This window comes from Actinia tenebrosa, unplaced genomic scaffold, assembly GCF_029948245.1.
Source record: "Actinia tenebrosa isolate PJP-AT-01 unplaced genomic scaffold, QUT_ActTen_1.0 PGA_scaffold8__29_contigs__length_14323225, whole genome shotgun sequence".
NCBI lineage: Eukaryota > Metazoa > Cnidaria > Anthozoa > Actiniaria > Actiniidae > Actinia > Actinia tenebrosa.
Genome location: NW_028292585.1, coordinates 12,913,382 through 12,927,563, shown reverse-complemented (window position 1 = coordinate 12,927,563; position 14,182 = coordinate 12,913,382). Strand labels below are relative to the sequence as shown.

The following is a 14,182-nucleotide window of genomic DNA, read 5'->3' as shown; positions in this document are numbered from 1 at the left end:
AGTCAGCTGCTAAAGGAACTGGTGCAGACTCTCTTGTTTCCGTAAAAATAACAAACTAAGCTAAACATGCAAATTTGAAGTGCCACTTTACTGGGATAATCTTTAAGGTTCTCAAAACACCGGTTAAAGGTTTTTCTTGATATTCCAATAGGAATATTTGTACAGGCTTAACCTCGTCTATAAGTCATATCAGCTATTCACAGATACCATTAAAAATCCGTGGGATTTCAAAACATTGGTATTGTTCAAGCAGCGCATTTTTTACATTACAGTTCACATTTGCAAATGATTTGCTCTTAAGCGAGGCTAAGCCTGTACAAATGAGCCTTCAGTAATAAAATATTTACCAAACGAGAAAAGGGACTAATTTGCCATGGGCAGCTATGAAAGAATGTGTCTTGTTCTCTCTCATCCTTTATAAGATAAGATAACTGCATTCAACTTTCCAACTTTGATTTTTATGCTCAAAATTTCAACATGTATTCTTATATATATATAGCTAAGTTCATTAGTGTTGTTTTACGACATACACAAAGGTCTTGTTTATTGTTTTGTATTTTGATTATATCTAGCAAACAGTTCACTTGCGATTGAAAGTTTTGATTTGTTTCTTGGCTCAAACAAAGCACATACAGTTGAAGAGTTCTCTTTTACAATAGATGCTTTTAGCGTAATTTCCCCCCTTTCGTATCACGGTCATTAGTTCATTTCTCTTACCACGTGTCAATCCCTAGAGTACCATTACCTTGTTTAACGTTTGCGCAAGAGAAAACACGTGACGTGAATATAGATACAATACAACTAACAAAAAATCTTACTATCAAGGAAATGACACGTGATGTGTAACGGAAAAACATTCTGCCCAAGCTAAGGAGGTCTATTTATCTCTATGTCCAATGTCTCGTTAAAGACCGCGTGCTTTTCGCTTAAGCATTACTTCTTTGTTTAACGGCTCTACATGTCGAAAAGACACTAACATGAGGATACAAATCAAACACAAGAGTCCTATTCTCAAGGGAATGACAAGTGGTGTAAAATGGGAAAGCATCACATCTAGCTAAAGTCATATCCATCTCTTGCATAGACCTGCGTCACAACATTCTAAAAAGATGCAAATCGTTTTGTTTTCACACTAATATATTATATCTAAACTATTCGTTATTGTTAAATAATTATCTCAAGTCTGGAGAAGATAATTTTACTGCGGTTTGCGATATTCTCCAAACTTGGTAGTTACAAGCTGCACGCTGAAATTTGGTTTTTCTCTGTCGTCAATCAAAAATAATTAGTCGGTACCTTTTATGTTGTTGACTGGCGACAGTGATTAGAGCGTTTTCTCAAGGTTGTGTTCGCATCCAACTTAACGGACCACAAAAATGAAAAAACAACTTCAATAAAAATGCGAAGCCAGTTTTATATTTAAAGAGGAGAATAATCAATTTTATGAATTCTTATCAAAAGAAAAATTCACAGCAATGCATGATAATACTCGTGATTTGGTGTCGTTGCTCGTCAAGTTCCTTAAATTAGGATGCGCACGCAAACTTGAGAAAACGGTCTAGTATTACGCAACGAGCTGTCGACTGAAATGTCTGAGTTCGCAGAATATGGACAACCGCAGTAAACAAGGCACCATAATGTTGACATTAACCCTGAATCATCAGACCATCGTTCATGCACGTGCAAAGTGTATTTTGATTCAAAAATTTTAACATTTCCTCTTAGTGTACATGCGCTAGCTACATCGAGACTAGCCTTGTACGATAGGATTATAATGTAAGGTCTAGGAATCCTGCAAAATCTGCATTCATCACTAATCAACAACACTTGTATCGCCAGCGCTCTTTGTGTTGAGACCTTCCAATTATCATAAATACAGTGGTTCTATATAATATTTATTAACGAGTCGATATAGAACACCGGCACCCAACTACTCCTCCATTCGCGGTCAACTATCTACCCACCCATCCGTCTACTCGTTCACGCATGCATTCATGCATTTATCCATTCATCCATTTCTCCATCCCGCGTCGATTCGTCGTATGTATTCATCGACCAACTATTCGCCCGTCCGTTCATCCATCAAGATGCATGCATTCATCTATCTATTCGTTCATTCTTTTTCTTTCATTCTATTTAATATATTATGTAACTCTTCAAAAATAATTTTGAAATGTGGCAAATTTTGGAAAATTAAATACTCCGTCAAATATCTCATATCCTTTATCAAAATTTTTGGATTTTAAATACTAAAGAAAAAAATCGCCACTCAAATATAAATTAGTCTTTGACGTGTGAAGAAAATAAAAAATGTTCACTTCATGCCTCCTCGAATCAGAAGCACGCTGGTATCCGATCCCTAATAGCACTTGAGTTTAGTAAATTATAAGCCAGCTTGTATACAGTGAATGTAAAGCTTAGCCAATCAGAATCAAGTTCGTATACAGTGACTATCAAGCTTAGCCAATTATAAGTAGGCTTGTATACATGGCAGCATATAAGAAGCCAGCTTGTATACAGTGAAGTGAATGTAAAGCTTAACCAATCAGAATCAAGTTCGTATACAGTGACTATCAAGCTTAGCCAATTATAAGTATGTTTGTATACAATGACTATTAAGCTTAGCCAATCAGCCAGTTTGAATAAGTTTTCAAAAAATTACTTCTCAATTTTCTACGACATTTGTCACTAAATCGGGAAGTTCCTCAATATTTAAGGTTATTTCAAGGTATATGTCCTTGCAAAAGCTCTACCATTCATTGTATCTTAGTGTCGGAGCCACATGCCGTTGCTATAGTTACCATGACTTCACACGGCAGAGGTGTAACTTGTGGTTCCATACACTAACCTCTCGGGAGATTTGGGGATTATTCTATTACCGCATTGATCACATAACATCGGGGTTTCCTTTTCTTCTTTTACCTCGCAGAACATTGACTTAATGAATCCCCAGACTGTAAGAATCGAGCCTGTATTTCCATTGGGACCTACTAAAGCTAACAGGGTTGTGAAGAAGAACAGAGCGTACAAAATAGAGAGTCCGATCGTGACGAACATGAAGATCCCAAACTGGAAGAAAAACACTATTTTGGCCGCCAACATGAAGACAGATGCTCCTAATGTTGTAGAAGCACCGGACAGCACAGATATTCCAACAGAACCAAGAGCTTCTCTGATCTTTTCTTGTCGAGAATGATGAGGCGAACGAACATAACCGTCTGCTAAGTGAACGACATAGTCCACAGCGAGCCCGACTACAAGAGTTAGATTTAGAGACTCGAGGACGCCTAGTTTCCATCCTATCATTGGAATAAACCCAACTACACCTACTGTAATGCAAGCTATTGTAGCTCCAGCCATCAATCCCACAATCCAGTTCGTTGTCATTAAGGTCAGAAGCCCGATAGCTAGACCCAGGCTCATTAGGATTCCTCGGACAGCGGTGCTTGCAAGGATCTGGAAAATGTATTATTTTCAAAATTTATGCTTTGTTACCTCGGAAATATCGTTTTGCAAAATGGTTAGCAATATCACTTTTGAAAAAAAAAAATGCATGATTTAACTGCATACCTCTTGTACTTTCATCCAGTGCCACGCGTTGTGTGCTGATGGGGTGGCCTGGAACCCATTGCGGCATGAGGAAGGCATAGTTTTCATCTGATATGGTAAAATACAGTGGTTAATTTTTACATTATCAATCAGGTGATTATTATTAGTAACCTGTAACAGACCTATTTAGATTGGACGTAATAATGTTTTCCCATTAATATAACACGTGTCAGTCTCTTAAGAATAAGATTTTTTGTTTGATCATGGGTTCAAGTATCAATATTCATGTTTTTCTTATGCACAACCGTAAAACAAAGAAATTATACTCTAGGGACTGACAAGTGGTTTGAAATGGGTAAAACATCACGCTCAAGCCATAAGGGTCTAAAGGTTAATCTAGCGTTGAGTATAGCAGCATGGCAAACCACCTTTGGTCTGTCTGATCTTATGGAAAACTGTAGTTCCTTTGTAATTTGCTGGGGTTTTTTTCACGGCACACACGTGCACCACCGATATGGTCACGTCACGGTCAAACCACGCTCGTACAAATAATAGATCCAAAGTCGTAAGGAAATCTTTTCTAGGCTTGTATATGTACCAGGTATAAGCGGCTCTGGCTTACCTTATTGTTCATGAAGTTTTCCCAATGGTCATAGATAGCAAGTCCTTCCACATGACCAATCCTCGTCGGGACCATGGTTGTGTTGATTTCTATCGATGCAAACAGCAATCTGTTGCCAAAACGATTACCTGTCAATAGAGAAACCCAAGGAGGAACGTTACTTGCAGGCTTAGCAAATATGTCTAGTTAGTAATTAGGGGCGGTGATGAAAACCCAGTCTCTCGTTCCAGTCCCTTGTTCCTGCTCATGTCATCCTAAAAGACTTTTTTCAAAATCAAAAAGAATACAAGTACGCATTTTGAAATTCTAACTTCAACGGAACCCGTGAAACTCTAGACAAAAAAGAGCAACAGAGGGACTTTTTCACGCGGCAGCCATGTTGGTGTGAACAATAGCTTCCACCACGCGTAGCCTTGCATTCAAGTGCTTGAAAATAAATTAATGCAGGTTAAAAAAGTTTTCATTCTCATTAGAATTAACATGGCTGCCGTGTGATAAAGATCCATGAACAACAAAAAATTCAACTCGATTTAATGTGTCACCAGTCCACAGGTATCCCACATTTCCAATGTTTTTAAAACAACGAAAACAAAGATTAGGCACCCTGTGGTGCATGAAGGAAAAATAAGACTCACCATCAAAGTTTGGTTTTCCAGCGGTTTCTGTCTCATCTAGAGCCCCTCCCAGCAGCCTGCTGTACGTGATGTAGTCATGACTACTGTACGTTTGGTTCCCTTTAGTCAACCAGAATCCCATCATCACTTCATAGTATCTGTAGTATGTGTCTGTTAACTTGGTCATGTCATATACGCGCGGATGATAGCGCATCAGCGTTTTGGCCTTCCTTGCTGTGATTGGCATTGTAAAGTTGGTACTGTTGGGATACATAGTCTTGTTGCCTTCGACCTGGAAATGGAAACCGAAAAATATGAATATCAGTATAATAGCTCATAGCAAAGTTTAATGAATGAATAACTTAATTTATTAGGGGGATAGAATGGTGAAGAACAAGAAGAATTTGAACTAATGATAATTTTACTCTACAGCTGAACTGATATAGTGCAGTTATGACGGATGTTCAAATATTTTTTTCAGTTAACCGGTGTTTATCCTAAAATACTTTACATGGTATTTGGTGTTTCTTTTTCTAAGTTCTAAAATTTTTTTTGCCCTTTTCTTTTTGTTGTGACGTCATAGTGATATATAGGTAATTTGCGAATATAAAGTACAAATAAATGCAGGCAGACAGAAAGGAAGGTAGAGGGGAAAAGAGATGAGGTAGAAGAGGAGAAAGGAAGGAAAAAAGGACAGAAAACGAGGGAAGGGATAAAAATGGATTGAACGAAAAAAAGGTAAAGATGAGAGAGGGCGAAAGTCAGTAATGAGCTATTGAATCTAGCAGCAAGTATCAGTTGTAACGTTCTTTTAGATAAATGGAGGATACCTTTAGAAAATCATTCATACTTTCAGCAAAGCAATGTGCTTCAATTTCTCCTGTAACTGCATTGCGACGGATCCTGAGCTTATCGACTAGTTCTTGAGGCATCAGTCTGATTTCTTGACAAAATTCCTTAAAACAAATTCATATTGTTTTTTAAACAATTGTAAACACTAAAGAAATACATATGAGGATATTGAAGAAAGAAGGAGAAGGAGAAGGAGAAGGATATTGAGAATTATTAAAAGATGATGCGATCACATGCAAAACTTACCAGAACAGCCATCTGACAAGGTGGCGGATTGAGATCAAAAGATTCATCAAACACAGTCTTTCCTTTACATTTATAATCCGTATAATGACAGCTGTCCCTGTTCTGTGGTTTCAAGCCCCACATAAGGTTGACTTTAATCACCTTGTCTTCTTGGCTTGGCATGAAGGCCAGTTGTCTTAGTTTTCTGATACTGTACCAGTTAGTACCCTTTCCCCACACGGCCACCTTTGGAAAAAAAAGACATGGGCAAAATTTGTATTAAATTATGTAAAAATAATGTACCTGCTTTATTTACTTTTTTTTTTTTACAAAAATAGATAATAATACTTCCATTTCGAGTTCGCCTTTGCTCAGTCTTAGCCTCGATTGTGTACAAATGTTTTTTTTCCCTTTCATTAAGGTCCATTGTATAGTAAGGAATGTACGCACTACGGAACAATACGAGTTGATTAAAATGCCACGGGTTTGGGTTGAACAGCTGAATATTCTAATGTACAACTAAGGCTGAGCAAAGAGAACTCGAAGCTGGAGTATTGATTGCAAACGTAATATATGATTTGAACTTAAAAGATGACGGTATGATGACTTTAAGTGGAGATCTCTTCTCGTGGAATAAGTTTGCTGTGTATGTTTTTAGTTAAGATTTGTAAAACAAAAGTGCTCGAGGGATACGAAGAAACATGTTTTTCTTAAAAGAGCAGTCGTTAGGCGAATTTAATATTTATCTTTTCAGAAAAATTGAGAATCCTTGAATGTTTAAATGATTATAATTGTTCAATATTTGTACAGTCAAAGACAAGAAAATGATACCGTTCCTACAGAGAGAAAAAAATGCTTGTTAAGTATGTTTCGGCAGTTTTTAAAAAACAGTCTTGAAATTATATAAATAGAATGGTTAAAATATGCGCGAGGGACACGAAGAAACCGACGTTTTTCTTTCAAAAAAGAGAAAGGAAATTAAAGATTTATTATCATCAAAAAAAATTTGAATTTCGAAATGTTTTTTAAAAATTATTCAAGATTTGTGTTATTCAAAGACAAAACGATGGAAGTTAACAAAAAAAAAAAAAAAAAAAAAAAGCAAACAAACAAAACAAAAAGCAAACAAACGAACAAACAAACAAACAAACAAACAAGCAAACAAACAAACAAAAACAAAGACAAAAAACAACAACAACAACAACAACAACAAACGAAAAACAACAACAACAAAAAACCCCAAAAAAACAACAACAGCAACAACAGACATTCGGGAAGTTGAAATTCTACTTGTCTAAAACACGAACATCATATTATTAAAAAAATAAGGAAAAGTAAAAATGAATATAGTATTACTACATAAATAAATAATAATGCCAAATGGCCAAAATGAAATAATGGTTGACAAGAGATTTAATGCCCTATTTGTAATTCGAAACTACTAAGTGCAAAGCTAAGATAAGTCCTTTATAAGGGCACTATTCCTTCTGGAGGAAGAGACACTTACTTGTTGCGGTAATGGACCAGATCAACTTTTGAAAATAATGTTTTCCCAATTCAGACCACGTGTCATTCCCAAGAGTATTATTTCTTTGATTAACGGGTGTGGATGAGAAGACAGATGAATACAGATACGATTCAAACTAAGAAATGATACTCAAGAGAATGACGTATGGTCTGAAATGGAAAAATATTACACCCAAGTGGATTTGGTTCACTCATGTTACACTTAACCCTAGTGGCAAAAAAGAAAACAAAATGCTTTTAATAAAAACTATGAATACCATCTTAAATAAATGACAAAACGATAAGAAAAAACTCTTACAGAACCTTAAAAATCAGACTGATTCCATAAGTCGTAGTTTTCGCTCCTTTGTGAGTTGTCGTCGCTCAGAAGAGCGAAAACACCGAATTATGGAATCAGTCTACTTAAAAATATAAAAGGGAACACGAATTAATGAAAATGTGCAGACAAAAACTGAAGTGTCGATCTAATTTGAAAAGCCTTTAGGCGACACATTTAATAAATCGAAAAAAAACCCTTGACGACAAACACTGACCGATATGCAAAAAAAATGTTTCGAATGAAACATGATTCTTTCTCAACTGTCGTTTCTTTTAGTTGATTGGATTTTCTTTTTCTAAGTTCTATATTTTGATTGAAAAAGTACTATACTTGCAATCTATTTTGAGTTTTTTTCTCAAATGTCCGGAAGTAACATATATTGTTTTTGGCTGCTTAAGAAAAAAATTATTGATTACACAGAAGTTAAGTTGTTTTTTTTTCTGCTGAAGGGGGCTTCAGCCTTCCTTTGCCCCCCCGGATCCGACCTTGCGATATCTAGATTTGAAATGGGCGATCTGAGACCAAAGAATTTTTTTGGTGCTTCTCGCTAAAATACGAAAAGTTAAAATTTCTAACTCAAGTGTCATCCCTCACTATATGATATTACAATCTAAAAGGAAACTTCATTGTTTGACTCGGAATATATTACAATTTGCAATTATATCAGAAATAATCATGGTCTATCGCTAGAGACTATTCACAGTAGGAACCCAACAGTTTTCATAGCATGAATTTTGCAAGAACGGAAGTGGACGAACTATTGTCGCAGGGTGCTGGTATTTATTTATATTTCAATGAAATTGTTTGCTTAACGGTCTGCAATTAATTAATAATATTGAGATATTTATTTAGAGGGTGCCACTTGACAGTCGTGGAAAATATGCCAGGCAAAGTAAGGATCTGCTAAATAAAAGCGACCAGCATTATGATAATACTTCATCATCATCATCATCCGGCGTTCTCACTGACATGAGCTGCATAAGGCCTTAAAGATTCCGTAATAAAGTTTTTTTTTACGGGAACATGTTATTAGCCCTTAGCCCACCACCATCATGATGATGGTGATGATGAACAATTTTTCAGTACACCACCAGAACTTACCTGATCTTCATCCGGCGTCAGCTGCATCGCAAAGAAAACGGATAAGGAAATAATAATGGCAAAAAAGGACAGAGTGATCCAACGAACAACCTTATGGCCAACAACTTTGTAATAAAATGTTCCTCCTAGGAATTTGACCACATGTTTGTGGGGCTGCTGGAACTTCTCGGTCCAGTGAGGTTCTTGTTCGACCGTTTCAATTTCCATTCTGCTTACATGGGATTCTTTTTCAGTCCATCCTGGTATGGAAATGCAGTTCCAATGCCAGTCCTTCCAGTAGAGTTCATGCGTGATAACAACAGTTGGGAAGAAGGTCACGACAGAGCAGAAGTTCACAAAGACAAGTAAAGCAGAGAATATCCCGAAGGTAGAGACTCCAAGAAGAGGCGAAAAGACGCTGGTAGTGAAGGCGACCATCGTGGTGATGGATGTTATAAACATGGCACTTGCAGCCCTACGGTAAACGAACGAGAGTTTGGCCGCTAAGTTTGGGAATCTTCTTTCATCTGATCCTCGCCATGTGTCCAGGAAAACAAAGACATCGTCTGCACCGATGCCAAGAATAATAAAAACAGATAACACGTGGAAAATCCCGATATACCGACAATCTAGGATCATTCTGTATACAAAGTTGGCACCGAAAAAGCAGCTAAGAATGCTGAAGACAGCCCAGCCTGTTATCCACAGGGAGTGCGTTTGAAATAACATAAATAGGAAAATGAATGTAAAACTTGCTCCAGCGAGAAGTAAATCATAGATAACTTGTTCTGAGATAGCATTGAAGAAGAGCGCGCGGAGGAAGTAGTACATTCTCATTGATCCTACGCCATTCTTGTATTTATTGTTGAGTTCTTCAGCAAAAGCAGTTTTAGCAAATTCTTGGATTTTATCCCATTGTTCTTCTGCCCTGTCTTCAGTATTAGAGTAGCCTTTCAATGGATAACCAATAAAGAACAATGTACGTGTATAATGAGCCTTAGCTTTGTCTATTACTGCATCTTTTGACAGGTGAAAGTCGAGTTGTGCTTTAGTTGTGTTGTACTTAATTGCTGTCTTCAGGATTTCTCGAATATTTCGAAATTCATGGTCCTCAAAAATTGGATCCTTCATCTTAAGACTTCCATCGAAAAAACGTATAATCGACATTGGTAAACGACATTTTCCATTGCCTTCCATAAGACATAACTTTGATCGATAGACTTTGTTATTGAATAGTTCTGTTTCAGTCTTGTTGATCAACTTAAGATTTTCTCTGCTGAAAACGTTCCCGTCTCGTAACTCGTAGAAGATCTCAAGGACATCTCTTCGAGAGCTTCTCTCTTTTTGCTTCCCTACGACCAAAGGGTTGAGAGTAACTGTTGGGTCCTGACGGACAAATTTCCACGCATCAGCTCTCAACTTTCGGTCATCCGTTTCTAAATTCAAAGGAACTTGTGTGAAATCCGCCGGTAGAATATCGTAGCCAGAAAAATATAGTCCAGCTGTAGTGATGATCAGTATTGTATGAGCTAGTAACAGTAAGCCTGAAAAACAAAATAGAATAGAAGAACAAACGTATTTTTCATCGTAGGTAGTCGTATAGTTTCTCTTTTCATTTCAATGGAAATTTCAATGTCTTTGCTTACCAAAACACAGCTTAGGTCTCTGGACCAGAAGTCTGAAGACGTAAGCCGTCATAACGCCTTCATTCGACCATGATCCTCGAAAATGATATCTCTTTTCGCTGGATATGAAGGCGTTCAAGAGAGAGACTGTTGTTAGCGAGTCGTATTTATGGTAGAATAAGGAACACCGTCACTCGTAACATTTGCATAATTTACCCGTAATGCAAATGAGCCTCTGTGGGTGGCTTTTGTTTTGAATGACCGTAGATATCTCGTATTTAGATCTTCACTGAAAAACCACTTCAGACATCACAACATCGAGTATTCCTTTCTGAAACCATTCATTGGGACTTTGAGTTTTTATACGAAAAGTCAAACGTTCGTATTTGATGGTCAGAAATAGGAATCAAGTTTTTGCTAGTGTTTTTCTTGATAAAGCCTATTCCACCTGTCCATAGAAACTATCCTTACTAATGACTTCACTGCTTGAACACCTTAAAGAGTCTACAACGAAGGTAAACGCCTCGAGCGAACATGACGAAATTCTGTTCAAATCTGTAAGAAACTGAAACTGAGAAGCGAAAGGATCGTATAGTAGTCATTTATCATTCTTGAAGCAACCACTTCATTGAAAAATGCTTTTCAAACAGTTTAAAACGATTCTAGTAAACCTTTATCAAAAAGAGTTAAGCCTATATTAAATATCCTTCTTAATCCGTTAAAAAATATCTCTACTTTAGATACAAATACGAAAGTTTAATTTTTAAAGTCGAAGACACCAAGGCTAGTTTTTTAAAACTCGAATTCAAAATATATATCTATTTTTAATATGGCTTGCCTTCTGTTTCCGTATTGACCACACAATCATATATAAATTATGGTCCCTAGCGTGAAGAAGATTTGCCTAAAGATTTGAAATGCAATGCCGGAGTTTATGAATATTTTATATTTCGTAAATGAACAGAAAAGAAATTCAAGTTTATCATCATGAGAGGACACCGGTTGAGTCTGAGTTAAAGTAATCTTATCAAGCCAAACTTACACAATTTGCTTCTTGTTACTCGCTAATCAACGTTATCAGATGATACTAAAAGCTTGCTTTTGACCGAAGAAAAGTCTTTATTTCTTATTTCTCATTATTAAAGTTATAATCGTAATTATGATTAATTTCGAGTTTTAAACTTGGGTGATGTTTATTGTTGTAACACCGCGTTGTTTAAATTGATTATTTGGTTCAAAACTACAAGCCAAGTTTTAGTATTCCTAAGTTTGACAGAAAAAGCCGATATTTTTTTTCAGGATAAAATTGACACATTCTGTTTGTTTTATTCATTTTCTTTTCGTAAGTTCATCTTTTTGTTATAGAATATATATTGGTAAGAAACCCTGACCTTTGTTGACCGTTGTACGTTGTTATTGTTTCACATTCGCCTAATCCTCTGACAATTAACCGCTATCTTACAAGATATAGTTTAAATATGCAGTTACGATTAAAACATGTACTGAAAATCATTCATTAATCGCAATTGATTGGCATGGTTTCTGGATTGCCTCAATATTGAAGCCAGAAGACAAAAATTTAAACTTCTATTATCTATCATATTTATTATTATTATATTATCTTTTATTCATGATATTGGTAGACAAATTCATTACGATAAACTATGACTGGTTTCCAATTTGGTCCACTTCAATACCAGGTTGATTTGGAGTTTGATAATGGTTTTTGTAGAAGGGAGGAAAATCTTTAAGCTAAAAACACCTTTAAACACAGCTGGAAGAACGAAGCCGTAGCACTATCTCTATGCGTTGTGTGATCGGCTGAGGATCATACCAACCACTATAGCAGGAGAGGGGAAGCATTTATCAATCGTGGTTTCCAATAAAAAAGAAAGGGATACTAGGAAATGACGCTACTAATGTGGGGCTAGAGTAATTGCCAAGAAGGCCGAAGGAGGGTAGGGAGAGAGAGAGAGAAGGTTGGGGTTTGCAGAGAGGAGTGCAATTTAGGGGGAAAGAAAGAGGTAGAGAGAGAGAGAGAGTGAGTGAGTGATTGAGAGAAAACACTAATGAAACACCAGTTATTTATTTACAATAGACCACGACTTTTTCCAAGAAACATTTTTCTGTTGCCAAGCAAATGTAAGTGTTCAAATCCTTATAAAGTAAGCAAAGCATCTTAATTACAAAATACAATCCCTGTCTTGGTCGGTTCAAAGATATATATTACAAATGTTGATATTAAATATTTAACAATGGAAAACTATAAATATAAAAGCCGGAATGTAAATAGAGAAGTAATGAGCTTGACGTTCTTTTCTGAGCTTCACGGGTTTTACACCAGTTTTTCTCGCTCCTTAAATCAACAAGTGAGTAGAATTCCCTGTTTCCATATCGAGCGGGAAACTGAGTCCGAGTTTGGACCGCAAAGCATGCATGGATTGTTTGGAAGGACAGAATTTTCGATCTACAGCGGCCCTCTTTTAAGTCTTAAATGTTATCGCAAATATTATGCCTCGCAAGTTCAATTGCTGCGTGCCTGGCTGTTCAAATATTGAAAGATTGAAAATTCTGTCCTTCCAAACAATCCATGCATGCTTTGTGGTTCAAACTCAGACTCAGTGTCCCGCTCGGTATGGAAACGGGGAATTAGAATGAACGAAATGGGTAGCGTGTGTGAAAATAAAAGTGGGCCAATTTGGAAGTCATATTGAAGTTTGTTTGCCTACTAAAAAGAATCATTATTATTTTGAATTTACAACTGGTTTTTGCGATCGGGGTTTTACAAGTAAATTTACAACCTGTTTTAAATTAGTTCAAACTAATTACACTGGTGTTAACATTATTGAAACACCAAATTTCTCTTTTTTTAAGCATGTGCACTCTTTTCGAGGTTGTTGTTCTGTGATTGGCCAGTCTGGTTATCTGAGGAGTAGAACCCTTTACCATCACACTTTGTGCATTGCATATCACCAGCTTTTTCCCCTTTTATCTTGTTTTTTATGTACCTATACCAGGGTTTTATAGATCCAGTTGTTCCTTGTGGTCCCAATATTCCTAGCAACGTCACGAAGAAGAACAGAGAAAAGACCAAAGACAGTCCAATAGTACAGAATATAAAAATCCCGAACTGGAAGAAGAAGAGTATTTTGGCTGCAAACATGAAGGCTGTAGCTCCAAGCGTCGTACAAGCGCCTGATATCACTGAGATTCCAACATGTTCAAGCGCATGCTTGACCTTCTCTTGTCTTGATTGGAATGGGCACGTGACGTAACCTTCGGCCAAGTGCACGACATAATCCACAGCCAGCCCAACAACGAGAGTGAGGTTCAGAGACTCTAGGACTCCTAGCTTCCAGCCAACCATTGGAATGATGCCTATGACTCCCAAAGCGATGCAAGCGATGGATAACATGCATAGGAGAGCGACGATCCAATTGGTTGTCATGACAATGAGGATGGGTAATGTAAGTGCAAGGCCAAGGCAAACACCTCGAATGGCGTTGATGACAAGAACCTAAAAAACATATATCATTTTAGCCAACCCTGGAATAATATCTGGACTGATAACATAAAAACAACTTTCTGTGTTTTAACATTTAACATAAGAGAGTCATAAAGATCGTCATGTCATTAGATTGAAGTCACTAAACACATGAAATAGATATTACACTAATACACATTAGTAGACCCTAGTTCCATTGTTTTCTTTTGTGTCTATTACACGTTGACTAGTATATTTTATGTCACGGGTTAAGTGACTTCACAG

General features: G+C 36.8%; 1 protein-coding gene and 1 long non-coding RNA gene across 2 annotated transcripts; one reads left to right on the top strand and one right to left on the bottom strand.

Annotated features, from left to right (window-relative positions):
• Positions 1-67: 67 nt before the first annotated feature.
• Positions 68-10,633, bottom strand: LOC116299354 (protein dispatched homolog 1). Its single transcript, XM_031708000.2, has 8 exons — positions 10,435-10,633; positions 8,810-10,332; positions 5,884-6,108; positions 5,616-5,741; positions 4,807-5,077; positions 4,172-4,299; positions 3,571-3,657; positions 68-3,456 (listed from the first exon to the last, which is right to left on the bottom strand). The coding sequence occupies exons 1-8, from the start codon at positions 10,484-10,486 to the stop codon at positions 2,809-2,811; spliced, it is 3,060 nt and encodes a 1,019-aa protein (XP_031563860.1). The 5' UTR covers positions 10,487-10,633; the 3' UTR covers positions 68-2,808.
• On the top strand, positions 10,604-14,129 carry LOC148905226 (uncharacterized). The gene is made up of 2 exons (XR_016121853.1): positions 10,604-10,928; positions 13,431-14,129. It is a non-coding gene; the product is annotated as an uncharacterized LOC148905226 (long non-coding RNA).
• The last annotated feature ends 53 nt before the right edge of the window (positions 14,130-14,182 follow it).